General features: G+C 41.3%; 3 protein-coding genes across 4 annotated transcripts; 1 reads left to right on the forward strand and 2 right to left on the reverse strand.

Annotated features, from left to right (window-relative positions):
• Window positions 1-67: 67 nt before the first annotated feature.
• Window positions 68-5,186, reverse strand: LOC140303395 (transmembrane protein 43). 2 transcript variants are annotated; one of them, XM_072382149.1, is made up of 12 exons: window positions 5,025-5,185; window positions 4,141-4,287; window positions 3,843-3,977; window positions 2,996-3,090; window positions 2,858-2,907; window positions 2,672-2,741; window positions 2,515-2,585; window positions 2,305-2,432; window positions 2,111-2,185; window positions 1,436-1,537; window positions 1,163-1,280; window positions 68-1,065 (listed from the first exon to the last, which is right to left on the reverse strand). In XM_072382149.1, exons 1-12 carry the CDS (start codon window positions 5,040-5,042, stop codon window positions 863-865), a joined length of 1,212 nt encoding a protein of 403 aa, XP_072238250.1. In that variant the 5' UTR covers window positions 5,043-5,185; the 3' UTR covers window positions 68-862. The 2 variants fall into 2 exon arrangements, with proteins under 2 accessions (XP_072238250.1, XP_072238251.1); XM_072382150.1 differs by lacking the exon at window positions 4,141-4,287 and having other exon boundaries at window positions 5,025-5,186.
• A 1,045-nt stretch (window positions 5,187-6,231) lies between these two features.
• LOC140304019 (rab GDP dissociation inhibitor beta) lies at window positions 6,232-9,454 on the forward strand. The gene is made up of 11 exons (XM_072383040.1): window positions 6,232-6,273; window positions 6,887-6,994; window positions 7,092-7,188; window positions 7,285-7,419; window positions 7,520-7,718; window positions 7,805-7,936; window positions 8,326-8,425; window positions 8,511-8,682; window positions 8,772-8,916; window positions 9,008-9,062; window positions 9,164-9,454. Exons 1-11 carry the CDS (start codon window positions 6,232-6,234, stop codon window positions 9,305-9,307), a joined length of 1,329 nt encoding a protein of 442 aa, XP_072239141.1. The 3' UTR covers window positions 9,308-9,454.
• Window positions 9,455-10,170: 716 nt separating this feature from the next.
• ndufaf3 (NADH:ubiquinone oxidoreductase complex assembly factor) lies at window positions 10,171-14,166 on the reverse strand. The gene is made up of 5 exons (XM_072383146.1): window positions 14,055-14,166; window positions 12,082-12,277; window positions 11,909-11,975; window positions 11,023-11,123; window positions 10,171-10,899 (listed from the first exon to the last, which is right to left on the reverse strand). Exons 1-5 carry the CDS (start codon window positions 14,141-14,143, stop codon window positions 10,792-10,794), a joined length of 561 nt encoding a protein of 186 aa, XP_072239247.1. The 5' UTR covers window positions 14,144-14,166; the 3' UTR covers window positions 10,171-10,791.
• Window positions 14,167-14,351: the final 185 nt, after the last annotated feature.

The raw sequence follows: 14,351 nt of genomic DNA on the forward strand, positions 1-14,351 counted from the left end.
ATTTGAGAACCTTCAAACCCAGATCATTATATTCCTAACTTGGAAGTCGTACATTTTCAAGCTATGAACAATCTCCTGATGGCTTATACAATAAACACAGGCCAGACCTGCCCCACACACACCAGCATTGATCATTCTAACATATCTGCTCAGTTAGAATCAGTCCTTTCTGCGATAATTATGTAACGTCCACCCTGGCCGTCGTTATATTTCCTGAAACCCTAGAATACATGAGCATTTCTTGATAAACCTCCATAAAACTAATCAAGGCTAATACATACAACCCTTCAATAAATCTTGCTGCTATGGAGGCTGCGATGATACCTTTCCTTGGTCTCTTGATTTGCATGAAGTACAAAGCGTTGAACAAAACAAATTAACTTCAACAGTCTGATGTGACTCCTGAAAACATTTGAGTGCGTTGGCCTTAGAAAAGCAAATCTACATTCGCCATCAAAAGATTTGACAGAGGGGAGACACTTTGGGGCAGCTTACATTATAAATTAGTTAACTCTTAGTTAATATGTTGCTCCCTGAGACCACAGGTGATTTTCATGCTTGGATGCCCATATGAAAGGCCACATCAGATCTTCCACTTGTGCCAAATGGTTTCTTTTTGTGCCTCAAAACTTCTTCACTACCCCCATAGAAATAACCCCCCCCCCCCCCGCTTACAGATGGCGGTTTAAATATTTTATCTTTAGGCACTAAACACATTAAGTGCCCATTTGTCTACCAAAGTAAGCAACTCTTGCAGTTTGTCGCTTAATACGGGAAAACTGGACAACGGCGCTACCCTGTTTCACACCTCTGATGGTTAGAATCAGGCAGCTGAAAGTTCCTCCAATCCTCACTTCAATAGTCATTCATTCTTCTTGGCTGGAAGTTGTGAGCGGGTCAAAAACACCGGGAGCACAGCTAGCGCTGCCAGAGCCGCCGCCACCAACGGTCGGTAGAACAGCCAACCGGCTCCGATGACCAGCAGCGACAGCGAGCTGGAGACGCACAGGGCGAAGATCTTCAGGCCGACGGACACAAGCTCTCGGAGGACGGGAACCCAGTCCACTGCAGGCACATGACAGAACAGGAAGCGTGAAGGGCAGATGCAGAAAGGGATCAAATCAGTGTAGGATGTGGCCGTACAGCAGCAACGTTGGCTCACCCAGTGTGTAGATGATGCGCATGGTCAGCTGAATGCTAAGGCACATGAGGGCCCAGCCGGCAGCCCTGAGTCCCCACGTCTTCATGCTGTTGTACTGATGTTCCTTTGCAAACACCTCCTGCAGAAATAAATACAAACCGCATCGGATGTAACCCACGTGGGAAAAAAATATGCGTTATTCTGACAATACAAACCAGATATAGGGTGTTATGAAGACATCAAGAGATGGAGTTGTAAAACTAACAATTGTCTGACAAATGAAATCCCACTGACCTCTGCAGAGAGCTCCTCCAGATAGAGGAGCTCCAGGATGTCTCCTGACCTGGTTTTAAAGGGAAACAGCCCTTCCCCTCTTTGCATGGCTACAATACTGACCTGAAAACAGAAACAACCTTTGTTTTCAAACAGTACTCTAGGAACTTAAGTACATTAGTGCTAAAACAGTCCATTAAGTTATTCTAAATTAAATCAATGTCAAACTTGTGTGATTAAATCAGTCATTTATTCTCTGCCTCTGACATTGTGGTTAATTTTGTACGGAATCGTTTGTTGGACAATAAAGTGATACGAGGATGGGTCGTTGAGTTGGAGGAAATAGTGAAATTACATGTGAACAATATGCAAACTGTAACAGTCACCTGTTTGAGCAGCTATCGCAAAAAAAAATAAACCTGTTTTACGCCAACTGACACGTTTGCAACCCCTGAGCCTTCTGATGTAATGATATTTTTTTTACATGAAAGCAACCACGATTTTTGAACAAAAACAACTTTTTCCAACTTTCCAAGACACATCAAAGAGTCAAAAAATATTCAGCAAATTAAAAACGATATAAAATAATGCCCACTACAGCATAAAAGACCCATCAGAACCCTTAAGGGTTCAAAGTACTCAGCTATAACGGTTGAAGTCAGTTGGATATTTGAGAAGGTCGTCTGGAGCACCTACGGTTTGAGGCGGGCCGAGGCCAGAGTTCTCGCCACTCAGTCCAGCGAAGGAGAATCTCACACGCACATCCCCAACCTCATGAGTTAAGCACACAAACGTGAATTAAAAGGGAACATTTGCCGTGGAGTGGAATAGATGAAAGAAAAAGAGCAGCACTGAATACGTGGGACAGAAGTTCACCTCTGGATGCTCACCTCTGGCCTGCGTGGGTTTTGAGTGTGATAGAAATAATCGTCATCAATGGAGAGAAAAAGGTTCAGGTCGAAGACCGGAAAATCCTTCAAACTCAGTGTCTCAAAGTTGTTAATCTGCTCCACGAGGCCTGCAGACGAGCAAGAAACCAACTGTTTTAATACGTCTCGGCTCTAAATGTGGCATCTGTGTATCTCTGCACAAACAAATACCTTTGGACAACATAAAAGGTCCTACTCGGACTTCAGGTGCCACCACTGTCACGCTTTCAACTGCCATGGCACTGAGATGTACAAACGATAAAGTGAAACCACACCGCTCACACACACGCAAAAACACACAAAAAGAGAGGTCATTTTCAAATATCACCTTGGGTTCTGATGACCGATTTCCCGATCAAAATTTCGACTGTTGACCAGCTCCGATTTCCATTCAGTGTCTGGAGAAAAAGAGTCATAACGGCTTCTCGTCAGAGGGCGCCGCTTCAAGCAGAGTCAAACAGTTCAAGTGGATTCTAAAGACTGCAGGAGACGACGATAAGAAGCAAACACTCACTGTACGTGTACGTCGTTTCGGTTTTGGTTTCCCCGTTCTCTTGGTAGTCCCTAAAATAAATTGCATTCACCTTTAGCAACGCTGCCGTCTCCCGAACATATCAATGCACGACCCCGACCCTTACAGCCACACACTCACCTGCTCTCACTGTACTCCACCCACTGGTACATCTCCACCTGCCTCCTCAGCTTCACCGCCTGCACCACCACTCTGTAGTTGGGGTCATGCAGGGGCTACACAGACACAGGTGCACATGAATGAATGAACTGAGAACTTGTAAACTGCGTTAGACCCATTTGGTTTCAACAAAATAAGACTGAAAGCAACGAGACAGAAGGTCAAAGAAAACTGACTCTGTGACTCGGTGTACATAAAACTAAATATTGGGTCATGAAGACGTATTTGTAGCTTAACACCAGGTGGAGCTTCAGCTACATCACAGACAAAAAAAAGGAAACTTCCACTGAAAATATAAGTTTATATTAGTAATACTTATCATACAAATATACATGTAAACACATATATAATTTACTCTCTGAGGTTCTTTCAATTGCATCATTTTACACTTTATGACATACAACTGGACAACTGGCGCCACCAACTGTTTATCTCAGCAAATCAACTGATAAGCGCGCCGTAGAAATTAATGGAAACTCATTCATTTACATATCTTTCTGCCATTTTTTTCTTAAGAGGCACATCCCACAGAATCACTACTGGATTGAGATCCCAAGACTGAAGGGGTCTTAAGGTTCAGGCACTTTTGATATTAAGTCCTAAATACTGCATTCAAAGAACAATACATAAAACCTGTTGTTCTAGTGATACGGCCATTTTGCTCACTTCGCCGACAGTGACTTTGTTGTGGTCAAACGGTGTAAATTTAGTAAGATAATCCCAGCTAATTCATGATGAAGTCACAGTCAATGTGTTCATGAAAGGAGGTGTTCAAACAGGGCTAAAAATGGCACGGAAGACAACCAACCTGCAAAGTACGCAGCTGTGCAGACAGATGAACTAAACGGTTGTCGTTCTGCAGGTCGAAGCTGGAGTAAGGCCCCAATGATACAACCTGAGAAAGGCCTTCGTCCAGGGAGGATGCAGTTTGTAGAGCTCGTCCCTGAGGACACAAGCAGCAACAGAGAAAGAACCTCTACTTAAACTGTGGTTAAATCAATATGCAAAAAATAATCATTAAACAAGTACATGATTAGCATGTTTGCCAGCTCATATATGAGACACTCAAAGGTAACAGTTTCCCCTGCTCAGTTACCGTTTCTCACCTCATTGGTGAAGAGAACATAAATCGACAGGAAAAACAGTCCCACGCCAACAACAGTTCCTCCTGTTGTGTCACCCAGTCGCTCCAGGAATCCAGGGTTGGATTTTACCGACACACGTTTGTGTTGGTCTTGGTCTGTACCTGGAAACTAAAGCAAACAACAACAGCTCAATGCCCACAAAAACAACTAACAAAAAGGATAAGACTGCTTTTACAAACATCATTTCTGACCAGTCTTAATCAAAGCTCCTGTAGTTGCACCCCCTTACAGTGACTTACAGCAGCACAAATTCATACCGTCGTAACTTTTAATAACTAATTAAAGACTTCTACTTCAGAGTTTGTTCATTAAAAGACCATAACTAGCAATGGCAATCCTCAGATGCAGCTCGGATCATTTCACTTATGCCACCGAAACACCGAATGATTCAATCAACATGCATAGGCCAATTAAAACTTTTATGTTGCTTACTTTATTTTCTATTATTATTATTATCAAACAAACTATACATCAGTCATTTTCCAGTAAACAAAGAGAGAAACAACACTAGTGGAGTGAACATACTTTGGGCGTGTAACGCCGACACACCTTTCGCACTTCCTAAATCTAATGTCGAAATGAGAAGGCGTATCAGTAAACTATAACTTAATATTTTGACACGATACTGCAATTATATGAGTTGTGTCACTCTCTATGAAATATCCAGAGTATTCAACAGTGAGACAAACGATGAGCAGAATGACCAATATTCATTTGATAAAGTTACATGCTAAATAGAAGTTAGGTTGAATAATAAGGTACGACTTTGTTAAGTGCAAACCCCAAACATTTAAAGAACTGTCGTTTATAGAGTAAAACGACACAGGGTTACTGAGGCCACTCACTGTTTGTCCTGACGACATTTTTACTGACTTCTTCCACTCTGCAGTCACGAAGATGCTAGCAAAGTGACACACTAACTGCTACTCGGTATGGTCCGTTTTCACTAATACACGGCGTATCCCGAGACCCGTCCACGGAGGGCGGAGTCGGTACAACACTTTAGCACCGAGCCTCCCGAGTGTCTTGGTAAGGAATATAAGCGTCACTTCTGAGACGTCCCAACCAGACCAGATCGTAGTGAGGAATCATGGGTAATGACGTTTTTTTTTTGTCTGTTTTTTTTAGCAGGACGACTTATTAACTGATCATTTTGTGTCCATAAACCGATACGTTTATAAATGACTGCCCAACTGATATGAACAAAACCAGGCTTAAATAAATATATGTAAAATAGATATTTATTCAAGAACTATACGTACATGTAACAAGTTTGGCGCTGGTGTCTGCTTGTATCCTACTTTAATTGATTGTTTCAGTGTCATTCGATTTTATGCATTTACTCTGCAACACTAACTTAATAGCTTGTTTCCTTTCAAAATTAAGCCCCTACAGTAGGCTACATTATTAAATAATATACGAAGTGTATATTTGTAACCAATGACCAAAGAATAACTCAGAGATAGTTTAATCTGTAATTGTTAGTGTTTCAGCAAATAGACGTCTACCCTTTAAACTTCTTACATTGATTTATTTCAGTAAATACCTTTTTGACAGTGATGTAAAAGTATAATTATTTACGAAGATAGCAAAGAAGTAAATATAATATAATAGAAAATGTCTTTATTTTTTATATTTAAATTTCATTGTGCTGATATAATTTGTATGTTTACAATATATTTTAATTAGGGACTCTTATATGGAATGGAGGACTGTGTTATTCTTTTAGTAATGCTACCACATACGTAACTGACTAGCACTACTAACAGATGAGACCATCTTCATTTAATACCTCAATCTGCAGTGACTGTGAAATGCGACTTCTTATAGTCAATCTCTCTGTCTCACTGCAAACAATTACATACATGTACACAATGCACCAGTCTTAAGAGGATTATGGCTTAGGGGAACACATAGTAATTACTGTCACCTATCATCATCACACCTGTTTCTCTACACACACACACACACACACACACACACACACTGCAACAGCCAGGTAAAGCACTGGGACTCACTGATCATTGAGGCTGAAGAAGACACGCAGTTAGGATGCAGGAGTATGATATTATAGTTCTTGGAACTGGACTCAAGGTAAGAAATCTTGTGTTTATTGTAAAATAAGCAGCCATCGATGTGAGAAAAGTAAATTAATGAGATTCACCCAACCGGTAGCAGTGCCTTGCAGAAATTTGGATCGTTTAATGATTACAGAGATTAAGCCTCATGAACCGCATGAACTGCCGTTGGTAGTAAGTTCTTCAGGGCAGAGTTAGTTTTCCTGCAACCACTACACACAATCTTACCACTTTAATAATGCTGAGATTTTGACCAAAAACAAGGTGCAATAAGCAAAACTTGGATTTTCTCATTTTTCTAATAAGAAATGCTTTTTTTTTTTAAAAAGGGTCCCATCCCTCAGAATATTAATGATAATTATTATCATAATTGAATATATCTTCAAGCAACATACCCACTTGTATATTTTAGTAAGAAATGCTATAAAATAGATTAAAAACTTTTACCCATTGAAATGATAAATATATAGACAGAATAAGCTACAGACCCACTGAGCTCCTTCAAGCTGTCACAAGGGATTTATGACAATGACATCATCGATCTGGCTCTGATTCCCCTTTGCACACTGATAACTGCTGGTTTTGACAACATTTGACCCCGTTCTAAACTCTTTCCCGGCTCCTTTCAGGAATGTGTCCTCTCCGGTTTAATGTCTCAAAGTGGGAAAAAGGTTCTTCACATTGACAAGAATCCTTGTTATGGAGGAGAGAGTGCATCTATTTCTCCCCTTGAGGAGGTGTGTTGAAAACAAACACAAATTAGCACACGTGCATATTGGTTTGCTCAAAACAGAATCCTGCATTATGGACATCTAAGGTTTATTTTATTTTCAGCTGTATAAGAAGTTCAAAGTTCCAGGTCCTCCTAAATCAATGGGCCGTGGAAAAGAGTGGAACGTTGACCTTGTCCCCAAGTTTTTTCTTGCCACCGGTGAGAGCACAATGCATTTGAAGGTGCTAATTTTTTCATTGTAGGTCTAATTATTCTAGTGTCAACGAGTAATCATCTGCTGTGTGTTTGCATTAGGCCAGCTGATAAAAATCTTGGTGCACACTGAGGTTACTCGCTATCTGGACTTCAAAGTTGTTGAGGGCAGCTATGTATACAAAGCAGGCAAAGTGCACAAAGTCCCTGCCACAGAGGAAGACACCCATTCTTCAGGTGACAAAAAAATGAATTGCACTTTTTCAGGTCATTCTCCAGTCAGACATAATGAATTATGTTAAAAAAAATATATATATATATATATATGTATTTTCAGACCTGATGGGCATGTTTGACAAGAGGAGGTTCAAGAAGCTGCTGCACTTTGCCCTGAACTTTGACACCAGAAACCCTCGTACCCACCAGGACGTGGATCCTCACAAAACAACCACACGGGCGCTGTTCAGTCGCTTTGATCTGGGACAAGACGTCATGGAGTTCACAGGTCATGCCATAGCCTTACACTGCAATGAGAGGTCAGACACAAAACTCATGTTAACATGTTAAAACTTGATTAATCAATCACAGGTGGCTCAGTCTTCGATCCTGCTGTTTCTTTCAGTTACCTGGACCAGCCCTGTCTGGAAACTATCAACCGGATTAAGCTGTACTCTGAGTCCTCGTCCCGCCACAACACCAGTCCCTACCTGTACCCCCTGTACGGCCTCGGGGAACTACCGCAGGGATTTGCCAGGTGACACACAGGTTCTATATCTGCAATGTACGGTAGAATAGTTTCATGCAAATCAATGGAAACAACTCATGGATTTCTCCCTGAGTGATTTTATGAAAAACAGTTAAGATTCACTTCTCAAAATCACCATCCTTGCCTCTTAAGTTGTGATCTTTCGACAGCCTCAAAAATGTTCATGAGGACATTCGTGAATTCCTAAGGTGGCCTTACTGTACGAAACAGAACAACACTGGACAAAACCCACTAAAACTAAAGACACATTATTAAAACACAACAGTTCAGACAACACAACTACAGAACTGAACGTACATTTGTTGATTCACACTGTGCACTAAAATGCAGAAAGTGTCTTTCTTTTGTGTGAGCTCTCCTGCTTCTATGTGTTTCAGACTGAGTGCAGAGTACGGAGGAACCTTCCTGTTGAACAGGACAGTAGATGAGATTTTGATGGACAACGGCAAAGTGAAAGCTGTCAGATCTGAGGGGAAGGTAGAGTAGAGGCAAGACAAGGCAGACAATGTCCAGTATAGCCGCTGCGCTTTTATTGATTTCCTTTTTTCTCCCCTTTTCACAGCTGTTCCACTGTAAACAGTTGATCTGTGACCCCAGCTACGTTCCCAACAGAGTCAGGAAAGTTGGACGTGTAATAAGAGTGATTTGTTTATTAAATCATCCGGTTAAAAACACTCACGAGGCCAGCTCTTGTCAGATCATCATACCTCAAACTCAGCTCAACAGGAAGTCAGGTATATGGTGAATCAGTTACACTCGTTGTGCTACATCACATCCTAGATTATTTCAACCTAAAGTGAGCCGTTTTATTTCGTCCAAACAGACATTTATATATCCGTGGTGTCGTATGGACACAGCGTGGCCTCCGACGGGATGTACATCGCCACAGTGAGCACGACTGTGGAGACCAGCACCCCAGAGAAGGAAGTGCAGCCGGGGCTGGAGCTTCTCGAGCCCATCATGCAAAAGTTAGTGAGACTTCTGAGTCTTCAATATCGTACGACTTTGTTGTGGATGAATTTCAAATGATGTAATCTCCTGTTAACATTGTGATTCCAGATTCGTGTCCGTCAGCAACGTGCTTGTTCCAAATGAGGATGGGAGAAAGAGTCAGGTAATGAGGGGATTCAAAGAGGCAAAACTGCTGAAAGCTGGAAAAAAAAAATGGGATGACGTGTGACAGGTCTAACGTTGGTGATTTTCTCCACCGATTAGATATTTGTGTCCCGCTCATATGACGCAACAAACCACGTTGAGGATGAGTGCGAGGAGATCAAAGACATGTACCACCGGCTCACAGGAGCAGAGCTCTGCTTCGGGAGCTCCCGGCACCAGTCACACAACTCCGATGACGACTGAGAGCGACTTTTCTCATCTGGGCCACACGATTCCACAGACACGATGGTTCAACTGCACAGCCGTGAGGCTGAGGGTGTTATATAGCATGTAGAGTGAACAGCGTGTTTTCCTTTTCCTCTAATTTGTCAGGTATAATTTCTCCTGTCTGCAAAACACAATGATGATGCTCAACTGTTTGGAAAACATCCTATTTTGGTGTATGTAACGTTTTCACTCTTATACGCCTGAAATGTTTTGCTATGAAACAGCGTAACAGTTAATTAGCAAAGGGGTTTTTTCTGCATAGTTCTAAGGTTTTATGGTCTATTTTTTAGTCAAGCATAAGCACTTCTCCTGTGAAAATCAATGTTCTTCTCAAATTTTACTGAAAAAAATAGACCACTTTTGTCACATAATCTGAAACTAATTCAAATAAAAGCAGGTTTGGTTTGATTGGTTTGATTATTTCATGAAGACAATAGTATCTTATCGAAATGTTTGTTTATCAGATAACTTTGCTACGATTACATACATTCTGCATATGAAGAAAATACCCAATTTAAGCTTATTGGATCATTTTTTACAGCAAGAGGTGACAGTAAACAAGCTGCAGATGACTGACGTGAGTTTAAACGCTCAGACTGACTCTAGACATGATGCACTGATGTAGATGATTAGAGATGAATCACAGTGATGTGTAGAGGATTTGTGGATTCTCATCTCTATGGGGCTTATGTGTGAGAAGGACAAAGCCACTGAATTATGTCATATGCTGCCCAGGCAACGCTGCTGCTGGTGGAGGACGACGGACAGACGCACGTACTAAAGAGGCTTATCCAGATGAAGGACAGTCACCTCCAACACCACCTCATGTCAGCGCAGGCTAGAACATATTTACACATGTATAATCTTTATTTATTTGATATTTTTACAAACTGCCACACAAATCTGAAGTGACCAAATACAGTATATTGTGACCGTCTGGTCAACATTCATCATCCACACTGAAAATGCAATAAATGCATCAAACTCGAGTTATTAAATAATAAGCATTTACCTTCTATATTCTATACAACTAAGAGCTGTATTTATACAGAAGAATACATTTACGCTCCATCACTGATGTCCTCTCTTCACCACATTCACCTGAGCTCCCGTTCATTTTTTTTAGCATAGCTTTAAATTGAGAAATCTAGATTTCTAGGTCAAGATTTGGGTTGCAACACTAAAACTGCACGGCGCAACATTCCTGTGCGCAACCAAAGCCCGGCTGCTTGAAAATCTCCAGCAAAAATAACAACCAAGACACCAGCAATGACCAGTTTTGTGTCGGAAAAATCTCAAAGCAGCTCATCAGAGTGAGCCTCAGGTGATGGCATTTGCCTAAAACAACTCCGGTAACAGTTGTAACTAAATGTCAAAGCTGGATCAAATCTGCTTCTGTCACTTTTTAGTGAACCGCTGTCGTAAGTCGTCACTCCTGTTTGCGGTTGACGTCCCAACGCTCAGTCCTGTTTAACTTCTAGGGCTGTACTGGGAGAGGGAGGAATCAGACCGGCGGCGACCATTCTTCGCTCACTAGTCAGAAAGTTGAAGGTTGCGCACGCATTTGGCTGCAAGCGAAACAAAGAAAAGTCATTTAAGAAAGTTTAGTTAAGCTGTGGTTTCAAAGTCTTTGTTAAAGCGTGTCGTACTGTCTGGCGCTTTAAAGCACTGAGACAATGTGCATACTTTACCGTGTCCTGCACCTCCACTGCAATGCCTTTGCGCTTCAATAGAGCGAGGACTGAGGGGTCGACCCGCTCGAGCGTGGCGCCTGTGCCCAGTATAAGAATCTCTTCATGAGCCAGACAGAAAAGATGAGGGGGACATGTTACATATGCCATAAGACAACTTGAAAAACAAGAATTACTGAACGGAATAATGATATCCGCTTGAGATTGAAATTTATGGTAATCATATCCTATGGTTCCCCATCAGATCATAACCACGCTAATCTCCTGAGGGAGATGCAACATCGCCATCCTTCATAATCAAAAACACCACATGAGTGATTAGACTGGGAGGTGATGCTGAGGTGCAATTATTATGCAGTTGCTTTAGTAACGCTTTTGTAGAATTAAGATCCAATTTTATGCTCATCGACTAGTTCATTATTCTATTTAGTGGGGTAAAACCTGCAGCAACTGTCTGCTTCTTCTTCTTCTGTTTGAAATGCTCCATGTGTCTCTTTAAGTCCCGTCTATTCTGATTGGTCAGCTGTGATCGGTGAAAATGGTGGAATACAAGACAGCTGATCATTCTTTGTTTGAGGAGCTTCCACTTAACAGCCTTTATGCAAACATGTGACATGGTGATGTTGAGAGAATATTTAAATAAACTCTAAAAACAACTCCTCAGTGATGACACTGAAGCCCCTTTCAAACATACACATGTTGTCATGTGTAAATTATCCTCCTTTTTCTGTATAATTTCTGACTCGGTCTAACTAGGGATGTACAGCAGATTTGATTGATACGATGAACTGTTCAGAGGAATTCAAAGCATGTAAGCATCCCACTGAGTCTCCTCTTTATTCGGCCAGGCATCATAGTGTTAATGTCGGTGTGCTTTTATTTGTACCTATTGTTGGTTCAAGCATGTGGAAGAGTGAAACACTTTCTTCTGTGATGTCCTTATAATTGCCAACCTACAGGAATGGAAATTAACAGCATTTAATTGCTCAAAATCAGTACACAGAAGCATGTCATGCAACACATTAAGAACTGTGGGGATTATCCAGATATTGATCTCACGTTCCACTGCAGGATCGCAGGAGGCACCACAGCACAGGGCCCAAACACCCGGTTGCCATCGATATTGAATCCTGCTGGACTGTAGCTGTGGATCAGGATCCCATTTTCTTGCTCCCTTTTCATGACAGACACCGTGGTGCGTTGATACAACTCATCGTCACCAGGTTCCAATCTATGGGCACGACATAGAAATGGGCTGGAGCGAAAGAGGGAAAACTGAATTAGAACCCGTAGCATACAGACTGTTTTCTGTAAAGGATAAACGGCTTTGCTCGTGTTGCGCTTTTCAATCAAGCTACATTCACTCATTAACACCCACTCATATAGCACAGCCACTTCAACATGTGGATACGGGGATCCGAGGATCCAACCTTCAGTCTTCTGACTGAACTGCTCTGCCTCCAGAGCCAAAACCGTCCGGTAATGTTATTCATGCAGCTGCACACATTTTTTTTTGGTGTCTGAAAAACTGTGAGACTGTGAGGGGGGGGTGAAAACAGACTCTGCATGATTCAATTATCTGTACTTTCCCTGTCACTTTAATTTTCACAAAACCAAGCGGCATTTTAGATCTGCCAAATGACCCAGTTTAAAAGCCAAAAATCCCATGCCACCCTGCTGAGAGGGCTGTCAGCCAAAAGCCGTAAGCTTGTTTCTGAAGGACAGAACCAAACATTTCAGCTTCACTGAGGAGGAGCTGCAGCAAGCTGCGCTACACTTTGTTCCTGACTCTTACAAAGATCTGAGAGAGGCTCATCTTTTTTTTTTTTGAGGCACGACCTACAGCTGAAGTCACATCCAGCTGTTATTAGCTCAGGAAAGCAGACGACCACAGAGCTGACCTGCTCTGAAAAATGTAGGAGAATAACAAATAACCTACAGGTGGTGCCAGAGATGACGTCGTAAAGACTTTGTGGAAACTGGGAGAGCGGAGGGTTCTCAAAATGGAAATATTAAAAGCCAGAAATGAACCAATCGACAAAAATAAAGGCTCGTTCTGTCCTTTATAATTCCTTCCACATAGATCGATCTTAAAGGTCTGACCTTGGCATGAATATAAATGACATATCCAGGACATGGAGACGTGCACGGTGTGTCAAATCAGACAGTTTCTTTATGCAGTATAAGTTTTAAAAGGACCTGATTAAATCCTACATTGAAACATTTCCTCTCCGATCATCTAATACAATTTTATTTTCCCCAGGCGGTGCTAGAAGTCCGCTTAGGAGTTACAATTCTTTTTTTCTTTTTTTTTAAACTGCTTTTATTTGCAGTTTCAATCACCTTTAGAGTAAACATTAGAGAGAAAATGTGGATTACTGCCACTCACGTGTCAGAACTCATCTCAGTGTTATGAACCATGTTTGATGCTGAACTAAACAGGCAAGTTATTGAACACATTTTTTAGGCAATACATAACTGAGATTTGACTCAGCACAAAACAAATGATTCCTAATTAAATCAAATTAAACTGGGACTATATGAAATATGACTTGGTACTACACAATACCATAGAGTACAGCTGCCTACTTGAGGGTGATTTATAATATTATTTTTCAATATATGTTTTTGTGTGTTTGAATGTTATTTAGTTTTCTTTCTATGAATCTTAGACCTTGAGTCTGTCGTAAAGTTTAGAATTGAACTGGACTGAATTGAATTACGAAAACAAAATCTGGTTCCAGTCCTGAACCTGTACTGATGGTACACAGATAGATCAAGCCGTCCAGTAACACAAAAATAACACTTATTATAAAGAATAGTTTGAAAAACAGTTCAAAACTGTACAATCTGTACAAAAAATCTTGTGACAACAGCAAGCGTTTCATAACCATCACAAGACATCCAAATGTCATAGCATTTCTCACATACAGAAGGGAGAAAAATCTCAATGTAGGACATTTAACTCGGCGCTACTGTTTCTTTATCAAGTTTAAATTGATGCAGACCCCTTTGACAAAACCCCTGCCTACCTGGAGAAAGCGGGTGCTGCCCTGGAAGAGAACAGAAACCCTTGTGTTGATCTCTGAAGGAGGAATCTAGCACAAACCGCGGTGGCCATGTTTGACGGACTGAACCGGAGACACACACGGGGGAAGGAGTTCTCTGTAACACCAAGCACTCGTTTCCGGTGTTGTGTCACGAAAAATCGAACAAGACCTTAGTCTAACAATGTTGAGCCAAGTGTTAACTTAAAAATATAAACTGGCCCGATACGCTTACTACTATGTAATAATTGCGCTGTCCGATTGTTTTTATGATCAGTTTAT

The sequence above is a fragment of the Leuresthes tenuis genome, unplaced genomic scaffold (genome assembly GCF_036924035.1).
Source record: "Leuresthes tenuis unplaced genomic scaffold, fLeuTen1.0.hap1 SCAF_3, whole genome shotgun sequence".
Taxonomy (NCBI): Eukaryota; Metazoa; Chordata; class Actinopteri; order Atheriniformes; family Atherinopsidae; genus Leuresthes; species Leuresthes tenuis.